The following is a 15,074-nucleotide window of genomic DNA, read 5'->3' as shown; positions in this document are numbered from 1 at the left end:
TGCCAACTTGTCCAAAAAAAAAAAAATTGTCTAGCGTAAGTTTTGGCTGACTCTCCTTCCCATTTTAGTCACTGTGAGAACTGTGTAAACTTTTCTTGCCAAGGCTTTAAACTAATCTTAGAAGCAGCAAAAGCACTTTAAACAAATCGGAACGAACCGCTTCTGGTGCTTGACGATTGCATGGCATTTTGAATAGCATTAAATATTTATAAATTCCAATACAAAATGCAATTCGAAATGCATGCCAAAAGCGGCAGACTGCCAAAAACAAAAAAAAAACAAAAAAAGCACACACTAAAAACAAAAATAAAAGAGAAGAAAGAAAGCAAAATTGAATTGTAAAGTTTACAAAAAAATAAGAAAAACAAAAGAAGAATAAGAGCAACAACAATACCAATATTTGGCTACAGACAATGCGAATGAAATTCACTCTACTACTTATCCATTGCGGCTGCTGCTGCTGCCATGTAGACAGAAAGGGGAGAGAAAGGATTCCCTCCTAGCTCCTTCCAGAACGATTCGTAGGGAAAAACATATTCAAAGCACTCACATTGTGCAGGTAGCCACACAATATAGAGATAAAGATATTTCTGCAGTCACATTTTCCACTTAATATTATCTTTTGAATGCATTTTCTGTTATTGTATTGTATTTTGTGGGTCCTGAGAGAATGCCATGGACGCCATTCTGTCTGCTTACTTATGAAATATTCAAAGCAAAACTCTCTAACTTGTCTAGCCTCTCTCTCTGTGCTCTATCTGCATCATCATCTATGAAATGTATGGAAACTCTTTATGATTTCATGAGTTTCAAGTCCAACTAGGACTTGCTTGCTTTGGCACGGGTCATGGCCAAGGCCCACAGAGAACAACTTATAGAAAGAGAGGGCTAAAAAAAAACCACAAAACGTAAAACTTTGCCTGATTGCGTTCGCTAATTGCCACTTGAACCGCCAACAAGGGGAGAAGGGGGGCTCCCTATGACTATGTATATGCTTCTTTTCACTCCAATCCACTCAGTTCAATAGCCGCTCGAAATAACCGCAACAACAACAGCCATAACTATGGCCAACATATATCTCTACTCTAATATCAATATCAAACAATAATAGCAACAAAACCGCAGCATAATCATAACAATGTGCAATCTACCATCCGATCTGAATGAATGCTGAATGGGCAGCTTCAAATTTGATATGGAAATTGAAATTGAGCAAAAATTTAAAAATTACAAAGAGAACGAGATGGAGCCATGCAGTCTCACAGTCAGTTAGTTGAAGTTAAAAGTTGCTGGCGTTTGCAATACAACAAATAAACAAAAATTTAACTCATTGAAAAAGATATTTATAAACAAAACTCTAGAAAACCATTAGAGAACGAACTTATTCATAACAATATTCCTTCTTTTTATTATTATTAATGTTAAATTATTCAGAATTCTAAAGGTCTAGTTAATTTTAAGCTGAGATAGCTTTTGCTGGATACTAGAATTGTAGTCTATATATAGCAATATATGATTTGAACATTCATTTCCAGCTAACTGCATTAATAACAATTTAAATACTTTCTAATAAGAAATTCAATTTAACTGATTAGATTCAGTTTAAGCCATCATCCCACACAAATGATTTGAAACAGGTTTTTAAGTTCTAAACCGCTTTTAAGGTAAATTGATCTTACATAATATGAATATGAATATGAATATGTGTGTGTGTGTTTGTGTTTGTGTGTGGAAAATCAAGGCATTCTATTGTCATCTTTTGGCTCATGTGACATTTTCCGAAATAAGAAAAACACAAAACACAGAGGAGAAGAAAAAAAAAGCTGCAGCAATCATTTTTGGTTTTCGGAATAAATCTTTGTTGTTGTTTTTTTTCCCTGTTTTGCCTTCTGGAAAAGCATCTGAAGATGCAATCCAGCTGGAAATGAACTGATGCTTTGCGATGCTCTTTGCATATAGCAAAAATGTTGTTGTTGTTGTTGCTGTTGCTGTTGATCAACAATGAGAACAACAATCATAATAATAATAATAATATGCAGAGCATAGCATATCCAATTGCCAGCCAAGTTAGCAAAAATTTCCTGGCCATATTCAGTTTTCAATTTCCAAGAATTCATGGGGCAAAGCAAAAACAAAAAAACATTATCCATTTCTGAATGAGAATAAGTTGAATAAGTTTCTTGGTGAGGAGGAACTAGTGAATGGAATTGCAATAACTATAAACTATGTATGATGAATCTATTTGACTCACTAGGCCATCAATTATATTCACTATCAAAGAGTTAACTTACCTTAACTTGATAAGAATTCAAACGAGTCTTTGGCAGCAAATTGAATGATGAGAAATCCAAACGACGCGAAAAGATGCCATTACAACCAGAAGTGGAGCTGTAATATAGATAGGAATAAAGAAATATAAGAAATATATAAATGAGTAAAATATAACTACATTGTATATAGATTTCCATCTATATAAATGCATTTTGTATTAGATAAAATATGGATATTCTATGACAGTTGTGGGATTTTAGTCAACTTGCATTGACAGCTGGCAAAGTCAACGGAAATTGCATTGAGACTTTTTCTCATTTCTCTCTCTCTCCCACTCTATCCTGATAAACTATTTGCCTGTCAATGCATATAGCTTTAGCTCTATATATGCATTACGTGACTTTTACATAAATATAATCGTAAAAGAGAAAATTGCATGAAATTTTGTATTGTTTTTGTTTATTAATATTTTTTACTTGCGTCATTTTCTCTCCCCTTTTTTTTTGTTGCTAGATAAAAGCCAAGAAAGGGAGAGAAAGAGAAGTGTGTAAAATACTTGAAAGCAAAAGGCAAACAAAATGACTCAAAACAGAAAACGAAATGATAAAATTTAAACAAATAAAATTTAATTTAATTCCTCCAGCTGAGTTCTTGTTGATTCTTCCCATGTTGACCCCTCTTACCCAAAGCTCTCCCCTTTCTCTCTATATATCTGCTCTGGCACGGGGTGTTGAGAATATATTACCAAAGCAAATAAAGTTATCAACAATGCCCAATAAAAAGCACCAACAACAACAACAAATTGTGCAAAAAAAATTTCAAATGAGCAAAAAACGTCAAAAATGTAAAAAAGAGAAGAAAAAAAACTAAAGCAAACAGTCACTCAAAATTTGTTATTATTTCTTTTTTTCCTTTTTTGTTCAAGCTGTCTCTCTGACCTTGACATTGAATAGATATTTTTATTGTTTTATGTGCTGGTTTGTGTTTAAATTTTTAATTTGCCCTCTCTCACTCTTTCGCTCGCCTGCACTCGCTCACTCTCACTTGCCTCTGGCGTTATCAAAAGGCTGAGAGAGAGAGAGAATTAGAAACTAACTAACTAACAGAGAAGAATCACTTGATACCCTCTAAACAAACATACATAGATCCATCTATAAACTAGACCAGCCCACAACTTTATCTCACTTATTTGTCACGCCCATCGAAATGACATCGAAATGTGATTGATCACATAATATTAATCAATTTAAAGAGATGGTTTAATAGTAATGATTTTTTTTTAATGGGCAATCTCTGCATTGGCATTGTTTTTGTTATGTTTTATCAGTTGAAATTTATAAATAAATGAATTTTTCGCCGGTTTGTTGGCCAGCCTTATCTTTGTATTTTTGTGTTTAGTTGACAAATTTTATTTAGTATTGTTTTATTTTTGGTTTACTTCTCTCTCTCTCTTTCTCCCTCTTTTTGTCATAAAAATTTTATAACATTTTATTTTGTTTACACCTCCGCCGTTTGCGGTTGTCGTGTTTTCTGATTATATAACATAAACAAAAAGCAGACTAAGTGTCTTGCTAGCTCTCTCTATCTCTCACTCTCTCTCTATCTCCATCTCTCTCTGACTCTGTGTATTTTAAATATTAGTCATCATTGTGAGTAACTTGCGGACTGGGGTAATCGGTAGAAACAATTGCAAAATTATAAAGACGGAAAATGAAATTATAGCAGCAAGCCGTGTCGATCGAAATTCTATACGCTTACACTATATATACTATGTATGTATGTATATATGGACGATCTTTTGTATGACACTTGAACAATGATGATATAGTCATCGAATTATTTTACAGAGAGACAGAGAGAGAGAGATATAGACGAATAAACACGTTGTTGCTCTGACCTTTCTGATTTTTGGCAAAGTTCTTATTCTTTTTTAGCTTTCTATAGGGATAAATCTACCAATTCAGTACACCAAATCGGACAAGGGAAGCCTATATACCCAGATTTCTACATAAACACAAACACAACAAAGGACAAAGGCAACTGCAAGTGAAGTCCTCAACGTTGTTTACATTTATTTCCATGTAATTTTGAAATACTACATTATGAAAATTTCATTAAATGAAATCAAGCAAACAATGGCTTATCTTTATATATACATATGTAATGGAAAATGCTTCCTCATGTGATAAATATATTAGCTAATAGTTGCCTGATTAATAAAGAACTAGAACTATTCATCATAATGATGTAATGAAACAGAGAGATGTCTACCATCGTTTGTTTTTAAGAGGTGATAAAGAGTTAAAGCCTAAAACAGATTAGCCATTTCACAACATTCAATTTCCTGCCTTAAAGTGAGTTATTGTTTAAATTTCAAGATTCTACTGATATAAGTTGCTAAAAAATATTGTCAAAAACTTAATTAGGCTGCGATAAGATCACACACATGATGATATGAGTCATTTGCCTCACAGGGCTATTCAAATTAAGAGAACAAGAGCCTGACCCTTGGCCTTTGGCAAAATGGATTACTCATACGACATGGGAACCCACCCAGCAATTGAAATTGCTTTATTATTATTTTGTTAACCACATTTCGAAGCGCATGCGAAATTATTTTGACCATAAACTTTCGTTTTTGTTCGTTTCGTTTTCGTTTTGGTTTTTGGTTTGGTTTGGTTTATTTTTTTTCATTCGAACAAAAATTTCTTTTTGATTTTGCAGCTGGCTGGCTGGGCTAAGAGCAAATGATCCATAAATGTTATTCGAACTGATTGCTTTTATATGGTATACAAGGCATTGTGTTGCTGTTGCTGTTGCAACATGGCTAATGAATTTTAATTGCCCCAAATGCGTTTTAATGAATACTTATGATTACTTTGACGTGTGCGAGTTTTTTTTGTTTTTTTTTTGTGCTGTATGTGCGATTGTTTGACTGCTAATTAAAAACAGTTTTAATTCATTTGAATAAAGTTTAAGCAATGAAATGCAATGCCAAAAAGAACAAAAAAAACAACAACCCAAAAATAAATAAGCAACAAATAAAAGAAATAATATCAAGCAGCAGCAGATGTTGAGCTGTAATTTATAGACGGCATTTCCGTCTGCCCCCCTGTCGAATTGTTCAAGTCAGAATTAGAATACAAACAATACAAATATATATACATATATATGGAGGCTTTATCACATTGTGTGTGTTTTTTTGGTTCCAAGCAGCTGACTTTGACCTTGGACGCTGTTAACAAAACACACACAGATACTGAAACGACACACACACACACACAAGAAAAAGAAAAAATGTTGAACTTGTTATACCCTATCTCAAGTTCAGGGCCTCATAGATCAGGCATTGACTTTACTTTCCCAAGGGGGAAAGAAAGTGTCTCAATTGTTGAAATGAAACTAAAATTTTGTTGCTATTGCCTCAGTTTACGTGTTGGCTGCTGCCTAATTGCTCTACTTGAGATCATTTTCAATAGTCTGGGACTTATTTTTGGCGATGGTAAGTAAATCCAATCTGTCTGTATCAACTTGTTTCTCTTAACTCTTTTAGAGAGCAATTTACTTGTGTTGGGCAGATCGGCCTACATGTTACACCTGTTGGGCTCTATTATGCTTCTAATGTCCACCATAAAGGTAAGAGTCAAAGGATTTAGTTTTAATTTAATCCTTTACCCTTTATAACTAGAAAGTTCCGGCTGCAGTCACCTTCTATTTGGTCAGCAATGGCATTCATTTGATATTATGCACTATATTCGTTATCGATTGGTCTATTCAATATAGCCATCGAATATTTGAAGCCTTAATACCTTTGTTTGCTTTACGTAAGTATTCGAACTGTTACTCAAACCGAAGATAATCTATTCCCAATCCACAGCTCCCACTATATACTTTTGGCTAGTGGCCTTTAGTTATCGCAAGAACATTCTTCCGGTGAGTTTAAACCGAAAGTGTCAATCAAAGTGTAAAGAGTCTTCTTTAGTTCATAATTTTAATGGCATTTGTCTTGTTCTTTTTTATTTAGTTTGTTTAGGCCATAATTTGGCTTTGTTGGACTCTGGTTAGTTAGTTTTTGTTGTTTGTTTTCTTTCTTGGGTTAATTTCACACTAATTTGTAAATTTGATTTTAATGCCAAAGACAAAGAGCAAAGAGCCAATGTTTGGCTAAAACATATAGATACACTGACTCAAGTAACTATTCGCCTATGCTAAAATACTGATCAGAGAAATAGCAGGGCAGGTCATAACTCTCACTAGATAATCTAAATTTTTCCATATTCCTTTATATTAATATAATTCTCAATTGTATATATAGACTTTTCTCAGTGACTGTATGCATATTTTTGCTGAGCAACTAATTCGGTTTGTCTAGCAATTTCTAGTGGATGAAATCACTTCATTCCTTAGTTTTTTGTTTTCTTCTTTTTCAATCACCTGCTAAGTGCAGTCGATTTGTCTGCCATGTTGTTACTTAGCATGCAACACGAAGGGGCAGCAACCCAGCAGCACCAGCAGCAGCAGCAGCAGCAATTGAAAATCCCCAACAAGATTTGTGTGCTATATAATTTCTGTGCACAAATAAAATTAGAGCACAAGAGGAGACAATAAAAAGCAAAATACACAGAAAATGAGAGAAGACACATCAAGTGGCAGCAAACTATTTGCCCTATCACGTACAAATTACAAAAGGCTAAAAAGAAGAAGAAAAAAAAATGTGAAATGATTCAATTGAGTTGGAAGCAGCTGAAGAAACTAAAATTTCGACTCCAAAAGAGTCTGAGACTTGAAATCGATATTATGTAAATTTTCTTCATTATGTTTTTTATACTCGGTCGCCCAATTAGTGTAATTTTATGCAGAAATTTTGTCTATCATATGTATAAAAGTGTTAAAATTAATATTTCATATAAATAGCTATTATTAAAAGAAAACAAGTTGGCCCCAGTAGCCCAAGATCTGTCAATGATATTGAATTGGATTGGTTTTCTGTGTTTTTTCTTCTTCTATTTTTGACAAACAAGTTTTCAACATTTTGATACAAATTCAATTTGGCTTAATCTGCATTTATTTAAAGTTTCGTTTAAACTTTTCAAAATTATCTCTTCCGCTTTTCGATCACACATCACATCAAAATGTCATATCTCGGTTTTGGTTTCGTTTTTGGCCATTTTTGGTGGCGTTATTATTCTTCAGGTGGCCGCAGATCTCATCCGATTGCAATTGGTGGCGGTGGCGTCGCTGTTGATGCCGCCGCCACACCTTGCCAAATAAATAAATAGACACAAATTTTTTGTTGGGCACCTCAAAAAATTTGTTCGTGCATTTGCCAGTTCTCACGTTTTTCACATAAATATTGCGAATCACAAATCACAGGCCCAGGCAGCAAAAAGCAACAAACAAACAAATTCAATTTAAATTTATATATACATATATATTATCTATATAGTAGGTAGACGGGCATATATTTTTGGCAGATTATTGATTAAATTTTGCCACTTGACCACCACGCCCACTCAATTGCAATTTTGTGGCTGCTTCCCCCAAAGGTATGAACTTTACAGTAGGAAAACCTTCCAAATCCACCAAATAAATCAATAGAAATAAGTCAAGCAGACAGAATTGATGTTTTTTTTTTACCCCTCCCTCCCTCCCTTTCTTTTGTTGTGGGTGCAGCCAAATTTTGTATAGTTTTTTTTTGAGATAAATACCACAACAGACAAATATTTAATAATAATTTATTTAAACCAAATCACAGCATTTTGAAATTAACGACTTTACAACATGAAGAAGGAAATGGAAATCTGATATCCCACTACAGTGAGCACTCGTAGCAAAGAAGAAGAAGAAGAAGAAAAAACAGCACTTTTATCTAGATTCAATATGGTTTCAAGTTACAGCCTTGTTATCAATTTGGAAAAATAAAATTCAACTAGTTAAACGTTTTTTTACAGTTAACCACTGTGGCTAAAATCTGACCACAAATAGCGCATCGAACTAGGCTGAGTCGATTGCAAATTGATTAATGGCATTAAATATTTAAAACATTTTACAACGCGACTAAAACTAAACATTTTTTTTTTCATGTAATGCGAGAAACCACTAAATGTTCATGTTTATGTTGTTGTTGTTGGTATTATTAATTGTTGTGGTAAATGGTGTTGCTTATTTTTTATTTGCCATCAAATATGGTCTTAAACCGGCAACCTGTTTTTATTTTAGTCATATCGCATTTATTCGATCTGCTTTTTTTTTTTCTTGAAGCAAAACAAAATTTGTTTGCCATTTAATAATTTGCCTAAAAGTTAATTGCGCAAATTTAGCCAAGAGGCCTCTAAATAACTTGTGTGTGTGTGTGGTTTGTGTGTGTGTGATTTAATCCATGAAAATTGTTAATGTTAATCATGTGGGTTGCCGTTATATAAGAAACATTAAGGAAAAACATTATCTCATTGCGATCATCCATCCAAGTCGTCGTCGTGCTTGACTCAAGTACAAAACTGAGCAACTTAATTAATTTCAACAAACACAAGTTGAACTAATTAAACCAGTTGGTTATAGGTATGTATATACATATGCCAATCGGCGGGCGACCCGACCCACATATCTTACATAGCCAACAAATAATAACAATTGTGCACTTGAATCACAGACAACGTGAAACATAAATCATAGTAAAAAGTCATTAAAAATGAACACAATGAACAAAAAGAGAATACAAAATCAAACTTAGAATCAAACGCATGGTAAAACAATTTGTTCAAATAGAGATGACAACGTGCCTTTTGGCGTGAGTGATGCAAAGAAGAAGTAGGCCTAAGTACCTCCTTTTGTCATCTCTATTATCTTATCTTATCTTTAAAAATTTTCTTTAACCACCTTCAACTTCATTCAAGTCTAACCGAAATAGAGTTTGACTTGAACTTTAATACCAGTAGCTAGCCCTCCCCTCCCCTCGCCACACCCCACTGTGAAACAATTGGAATTAAAGGAAGGCGTGTGCTGCTGCTCGACCAAAACAATTGCTATTCGATTGCCATGCAACAGCAAAGGAGACGCTAAAGGCAGCAAGACAGATGGAAATTCTCTTGTGTATACAACAAGCAACAACAAGAAAAAGGCAAAAACCAAACGTGAATGTCATTAAAGTCAAATCAAGTTGATGGTTGAAATAGAGTTGCTGTCTCTTTATTTAAACTAGTTCGAGAAATTGCCTGACCTGGACCTGGGTGCGGTCTTCATTCACTTGGACACGAACTCAAACTTTAAATCGAGAGTAAACTAAGAGGACTCAAGCAAAATCAAGCGAATTGAAGTGAAATGATATCTTTAAGACTCGTATTCGTATATAAAGAGTGCAAAAAACTCATAAATTAGACTCAGACCCAGACTTGGAGACCCTTCTTCATGGACCCAACGCCTCCACATTTTGGCTGCTTCGTTTCGTTGTGTGGTCAAATAAATAGAAAATTAGCCAGACATTGCACAAAACACAGACCATTGGATCCCAGGCGCTCAAACACACACACAAACATCAGGCACAAATAATACACGACCGACTATGGCCAATATGTTGTAAAGAAACAAAAGCACTAACGCACATTAGTGTTGCCATCAAAAACCTGGCCCAATCTGAGCTAGCCAAAAAAAAAATACCAAAAACCAAATGGCAATGGCAACGGCAACGGCAACAGCTCATTGGAGCGCTAATTAATTGCAAATGATGTTGGCGGTGAGATGATGGCAACAGCAACAACAACAGCAATAGACGATTTCTATGTATAAATTGTGATTCTTCTCTTTGCATTACCACAAATAATTGGTCTGGTTAGATGCACAAGTTTTATTTAGTAATGAAATTTAACTACTTAATACTTAAATTAATATTATGGCTAACCACTTTGCCGATTAATCCTTTTGTTATCTATCTTAAGCCAAGTTATTAAAGTTTTTTGTAATTTTAAAAAGGAATTAACTCAAAGAGATCATTTCAGTGTTCATTTGGCTTCATCTATAATCTCTTTAATAGATAATCTTAGTCATAAGTTTTATGCATTAATAGTTAACTTTATAACAATTAAACCTCATACAGAGTAAAATTGCAATTACTTTTTGTTATGGCACAGGATGGGGTTAAATATTTTGTAATTTGTTAATAACAAAATGCAAATGGTTAAAATTATTTGATTATGGGCTTTTTCCCTACTAATAACTTTCACGCCAGATAAACTATTTTTACGGGTTTTTTGTGTGTATATGACTCAGGCCCCCAGAGTCCAAGTGATATAGAAAAAATGTCTCTGAATATGCATTTTGAACGCTTGCGTGTTAATAGCCAACAAATTCAAAGCAGGCTAACACACACACACACACACACGCAGTCACATACTGACATCAGTCGAGTGCCTAGAGAGAAACAAGTTGTTAATGAAAATGCCACAAAATTCCCATAATGCATTTTCCTAGGCGCTCACTTCACGCTGTGCTGGCCAAGCACTAGAAAACAAAAAATAGAAGACAACAAAAAATAGAAGAAAAAAAAAAAGACTAAACGCGCAAAGCTGTGAAAAGTCTCATTACTTTAGACAAATATGCAATTTGATGTTGGAAGTTGTTTTTTTTTTTTTTGGTGGTGTTTCTAGTTTCTGTTTCTGTTTCTTTAGTGTCTTTTGGGTGTTAGACCAGACCAGACCAGGCAAATGTGAAAAGTTGCCAGAAGCAACATGCCACAAACTCGTACTACTCACAGTAAACTTGCTACACACAAAAACTGAAAAAAATAAAGAGCCGACCGCAAAAGTTGCCACTACTTGCCACTGTTGGCAGCATGTGTCGCGTGTTGCGGTGGCAAGTTCATAGACATATGTGCGGAAAATAAACCAAAACCGAAACGAAAACTGACTGTGACTGTGATCCCTTTTTCATTTCTGCCACACGCATAGTATTTGCAATTAAAATGAACTCTGCTTCTCTCTCTCTCTCTCTCTCTGTCGAAGGAGTTAAATTAATTGCCTTAAAATGTTGTTCTCTTTTTTTTTTAGTTTGCTTATAATTTGTTTGTCCAGACATTCAAATATATGGTATTTTGATTTGGTTTTAATCAAAGGCATTTTCACTTAATTACTCAGTTAGTTGGTTGGTCCGTGTGAACGTTACGTCCAAAGGCCACAAAATATTTCACCAGAAATGCTGCCTATAAATATTTAAATAGCAAACAGTCAACCCAAAGTCGATAATATTTGAAACTCCCATGCGTAAAACTAGTAGGATTAGCTTTGACTTGGGCAAATAAATCGTACTTGTAGCAACAGATGGTGAGAGATCTGAAAAGAAGGCCAAAAGCAAAAGCCAACCATAGGGGCTAGTCTACAACATGATTTTCAAATATCTATCTTTGAGTTTGCTGTATTTGTTTTTCGCTTGTTTTGTAGTTTTTTTTTTCGCCCCCTTCTCTCTCTCTCTCTCTCTCTCTTTCTGTCTGTCTCTGTGCTTATGACAAATTGAGCTGTCAGCGGCAAAACTCTTTGAGCAACTGTCAAATGTTAAATAAACTTCCTTTTATAAATCAAATTTCATTTTTCTGTATGGCATAATTTACTGAAACCCACTTGTTTAAGTAATTAGGTAAAATATCTCAACTAGATACTAGATTTTAAGTAGTAATCATTGGCTTTCGCTTAGGTAGTTATATAAGTGTTAATTACTTAACTGCCAATCGATCATAATTAGTTAAAGTTTTTGATTTAGAAGCTGCATAGAAAGGAACTAAAATAAGTTTAGACTTTTCGTAATGAAATGGATTGATCAAAGATCGAAAATGAATATAATAATCAACTCTGATGTTTAGAAATAGAAGCAAAATAGAGGAAGTAAGTAAATTAAGTAAATCCTATGGTCAAAATCTCATTAATTTTTGCCTATTGTAAGTCAATTGTGGCCTCTTTTTGAATTTGGTATTGAAATCAGCAAAGATCAAAGATAGATATATATCATAATCATCTTTTTGGTATTCATTTAAATTGTTCTTCATTATAACTAATTGGCAGCATTTTTTTTTTTTTTGTTTCTGTTCTTGTATGTAATTTATTACTCTTTCAGTTTATGCCAAAATCCAACAAAGACAGAAGCCGATAAATATAGTATACGTAGAGTAGGTAAGGTATACACATATACATATGTGTGTATATAGACAGTTAGTTAGATAGATGGATAAACTCCACCCATTTTTTATTTATTCTACATTTTTGTTTCTCCTTGCCGACATTTGACATGACAGGCCTAAACCAAATGAATGCACACACATACACATACAGACACTGATCCACATCTCCAACTATACAGATACAGATACAGAAAACATACTATATGAACTCGTGATTTATCTATTCAATTAAACTCGCTGGCGGCGCTCACAGCAACAAACAAACAAATAAATAAAATACATCTCAAGCAAGTTGTTCGCTCTGAGGTTTGAGAGTCCAATGACTTTCGAACTAGAAATAGAAATAGCGAAACTGAAACTTTAATTGCAATCAATTTTCCATTTTTAACAAACAAATTTGTATGTTGTGTAAGTACTTAAACTATGTTTGTTCATTATAAACAGATTGGCATTGCTTTCTGCTGTTGTTGTTCTTGTTGTTTTTGTTTCTTATTTATATTCAATTTTTTGTTCATTATTATGATTATTATTTTTTTAAATAATATTATTGTTAGACCCCAACCATTGCCATGTCTGTCTAGTCTTTACTTTTGTTTTTTTGCTTTGTGCTTTTTGCCTTTTGCTTCATTTTATTTATGACCAAACAAAGCTTAGGCTTAGATTTTTAATTAATTCAAGGCTTTTATGGCACGCTGCTTTGCCGCAATTGTTGTTGTTGTTGTTGTTGTTGTTGCTGTTGCTGTTGTTGTGGCTTGACTAATAATTGTGTAAGTGTGCGGTCAAGTAAACACAGAAATGTAAGAAAAATGACAAACGCCACCCTATCCTATCCAACCTATGTATGTCTGTCAGTCTGGTTGTTAGGTTGTCTGGCTATCTACCTGGCTGGCTGGCTATATAAGTAGTTAGCCATTAAATTGACTCACCACCATCAAGCAAATACCATCTAAACTTGTCGTCTATGTGGGCGTTGGCGTGAAAATTCTTTTGAAATAATTAGGGGGCAAAATGTGGAAAATTAGTGATGAAATGCAATTGAAATTCATTAGTGGTTAACCAAAATGAGACTTAAGGGTCGACTTAATGACTACCCTGTTTTGAAAGTGGCTAAACGAACTTTGGCTCAAAAGTAAGATCATTTCAATCACTTCAACCATTTTCAATTACTTCATTTCAAAAACCTTGATCTTCCAGTTCTATCATTTAAGATACATTTTAAATCTTGTTCTTTAATGGAATGGTTTTCCCCTCAAGCCTAAATTGTTAACTGCAGCTGATTAGCATTGATTTCCATAGATTAGTTGTTAGACAGTTTAAAAAAAAAAAACACATTTAACTTCCTACCTACATAAGATGCATATCAAATTTGTTTGCTTTAGGCTCTCGGAAATTCAAATTGATCAAATCGTCATTTCTAGTGCTACTTACAGGGTAAAAAGATAAAGGTGAGGTGGAGAAGGGTATACAAGAAACAGTCAAGTCATTATCACCTGCATAATTAGACATGTCTCGGCCCCGGTCAAGCGAAGATAGCGCCGCATTGTGGCACCCTCATCCAATGCTGCTCTAGTAACCAACCACATCAAATGTCAACACCGCTCAATCAACTTTTATTTTGTCAAGACTCTCTCATGACCAGCTAACCGCAAATGTCAGGGTTTTTCCCCAAATATCTTTCCCATGGCCACCAACCAACCAACCGAACACATATTTAGAGGAGAATTCAAAAATTTCTAATAAATAAAATTTATAATCTACAAACATTTGAAAAATCAAACAATATTTTCTTCTACCCGCAGGCGTTTTTCTTGTTTTTACTTTTGTGAATTGGAGCGCAAATGGGTTCAAAAGTAAGTGATAAACATGGGACCACAAAAAAAAAAACCCTATGACAAAATTTAAATAAAATTCATATGAAAATGTGGCAAGTGGCCCAAAAAAAAAAAAAGCCCAAGGGACGACGACAGGCAGCAGGCCAACTTTGTTAAGTGATACTTTTACGCTAAAACAGATTTCTTATTAAGATTAGAGCAAAGCAGGTAGCATGAACATGAACTAGACGCGGCGTCTAAGGGCCAACTACAAGTAGTTTGTGGCAACAACAACAACAACAACACCAACAAAACCCCTAACAAAAAGTTACAAAAAAGGGCATGCGGGCCACGACTGACTTACAGACTGACTGACTGACAACAAACGGAAGATACAAAACAAACACCAGAAAAAAAAAACACAGTCCCAATTAATTTAAGACAAAGGAAATGTCTTGGTACTTATAAATTGAGTGAAAACAGCTGCTGACCGAAAAAAAAAAGAAATAACAAAAATCCAGAAAAGAAAAGTAGCTAGATTTATCAGTGCTGAAATTTCTTAGATCCCAAAGTATAAACGAAGACTTTCAAATACCCTATGAACAAAAAATTCAACGATTAAAAGACTTTTAAGTACTCTAAGAAAAGAAAAGGTCAAAGGAAAGCAGAATAATTGCATTCAAATTCTGTAATTAAGTAAATATTTGACTTATTCTTATGAAAAGCAAGTATTTTGGAGGGTTCAGATAATGACAAATGAGGCAATTGTTAAAATATCGGTTCTAGTGCCATTCGAAAAGGGAAATTGGAGTGAACTTCCATGGAAAAGTGAA

General features: G+C 34.1%; 2 protein-coding genes across 2 annotated transcripts in view; one reads left to right on the top strand and one right to left on the bottom strand.

Annotated features, from left to right (window-relative positions):
• The window catches only part of heca (headcase), an 89,805-nt gene that overhangs the window by 50,195 nt on the left and 24,536 nt on the right, over positions 1-15,074 (bottom strand). The window contains 1 exon segment of the mRNA XM_068296359.1: positions 2,292-2,388. Within this exon segment, the coding sequence (XP_068152460.1) occupies positions 2,292-2,388 (97 nt within the window).
• Positions 5,645-8,253, top strand: LOC137583057 (uncharacterized). Its single transcript, XM_068297945.1, has 5 exons — positions 5,645-5,773; positions 5,825-5,907; positions 5,960-6,095; positions 6,149-6,204; positions 8,027-8,253. The coding sequence occupies exons 1-5, from the start codon at positions 5,668-5,670 to the stop codon at positions 8,054-8,056; spliced, it is 411 nt and encodes a 136-aa protein (XP_068154046.1). The 5' UTR covers positions 5,645-5,667; the 3' UTR covers positions 8,057-8,253.

Source organism: Drosophila tropicalis, unplaced genomic scaffold (genome assembly GCF_018151085.1).
Source record: "Drosophila tropicalis isolate 14030-0801.00 unplaced genomic scaffold, ASM1815108v1 contig_859, whole genome shotgun sequence".
NCBI lineage: Eukaryota > Metazoa > Arthropoda > Insecta > Diptera > Drosophilidae > Drosophila > Drosophila tropicalis.
This window is presented reverse-complemented; position numbering and strand designations above follow the sequence as displayed.